Genomic DNA, 1,072 nt, shown 5'->3' with positions numbered 1-1,072 from the left:
GTTTGTGAAGTAGTAGGCTGCTGCATGCTGAACCACCGAACAGCCAGCAGCGCTTCCAACAAGTTGCCTGGCCCTCCGCTTTCCGGACACCATCACACAGAATACCATATTACCATCAACTTTGAATTGGATGGGAGCGGCGCTATGTCGTTGCGTCTCGTGCGGCGCCCCAAGCGATGCCGCTCGCCCCGATATTGCCGCCAGCACCGCAACTTTTGCCAGCAGCAAGCCAAATCAAATCTGCGATCCTCCTTAGCAGCAGCAGCAGCTCGAGCTCGCACCGACTGCGGAGGGGCCCGAGGGGGCACAGCGCATTGCTGCCCCATGGGCCCTTCCAGCGCACCTCAACGTCACTTCGGACCTTTCGGCCACCAACGCGCAGCACCTTTGCCAGCTTCCAGCCTTTCGCGAAGATTCGTCATCGTCCTCAGCTGTCGCTGCCGCGACCGACTTCCTTAGCCTTAGAGCTGCAACGGCAGGCCTTAGCGCAGCAGCAGCAGCAGCAGCAGCAGGAGGTATTAGTCATTAGGAACATGCCCCAGTTCAAGCATTCCAACGCGAAGCCGTCGAGCAGAGGCAAGTACGGCGGGACCTGCCGCCGACGGCACCGCTGCCGCCGCCGCCGCGTTGCACCTGGCAGGACGCGGTCGCCACAAGCAGTATTGGCGCCACCGACAGCCCCTTCGCCGCCACCGCCGGCGCCGCCACTGCCGTACCAGCCTCCGTACCATCTGCCACCGGGGGAGTTCCCGGGGTGTTGGGGCGCCTGCGACCCCGCACCCCGCGCGCGTTCCTGCTCGCCGACTTGCCGCGCCCGGCTCCTGCGGCAAACAACAAGAACAACAACAACAACAACAACAACAACAACAACAACAACAACAACAAGCAAATGTAATATTCGTTAAAACGCGACCACGAACTGCCTATGGCTGACCTCGCCGACCGCGGCAAAAACGGAGAACTCTCGAAAATTATGCTTGAGTTAATATAGGCCAGAATGGCAGAAAATGGGCAGGCGCGGACCTCCGCGCCAAATGAACGTTCAAATGGACGGGCGACAGCCCCAGCTGCT

The 1,072-nt window shown here is 60.6% G+C and overlaps 1 protein-coding gene across 1 annotated transcript in view; it reads right to left on the bottom strand.

Annotated features, from left to right (window-relative positions):
- Positions 1-142: 142 nt before the first annotated feature.
- Positions 143-1,072, bottom strand: part of VOLCADRAFT_87520 (uncharacterized protein) — a gene marked incomplete at both ends in the record, with an annotated part of 8,104 nt that continues 7,174 nt past the window's right edge. Inside the window, 4 exons of the mRNA XM_002947105.1 lie at positions 143-284; positions 344-467; positions 634-731; positions 781-821. Of these exons, the coding sequence (XP_002947151.1) occupies positions 143-284; positions 344-467; positions 634-731; positions 781-821 (405 nt within the window). The remainder of the gene's footprint in view (positions 285-343; positions 468-633; positions 732-780; positions 822-1,072) is intronic.

The sequence above is a fragment of the Volvox carteri genome (assembly GCF_000143455.1).
Source record: "Volvox carteri f. nagariensis unplaced genomic scaffold VOLCAscaffold_5, whole genome shotgun sequence".
Lineage (NCBI taxonomy): Eukaryota > Viridiplantae > Chlorophyta > Chlorophyceae > Chlamydomonadales > Volvocaceae > Volvox > Volvox carteri.
Note: the sequence above shows the minus strand (reverse complement) of the source record. Positions and strands in the feature narration are given on the sequence as shown.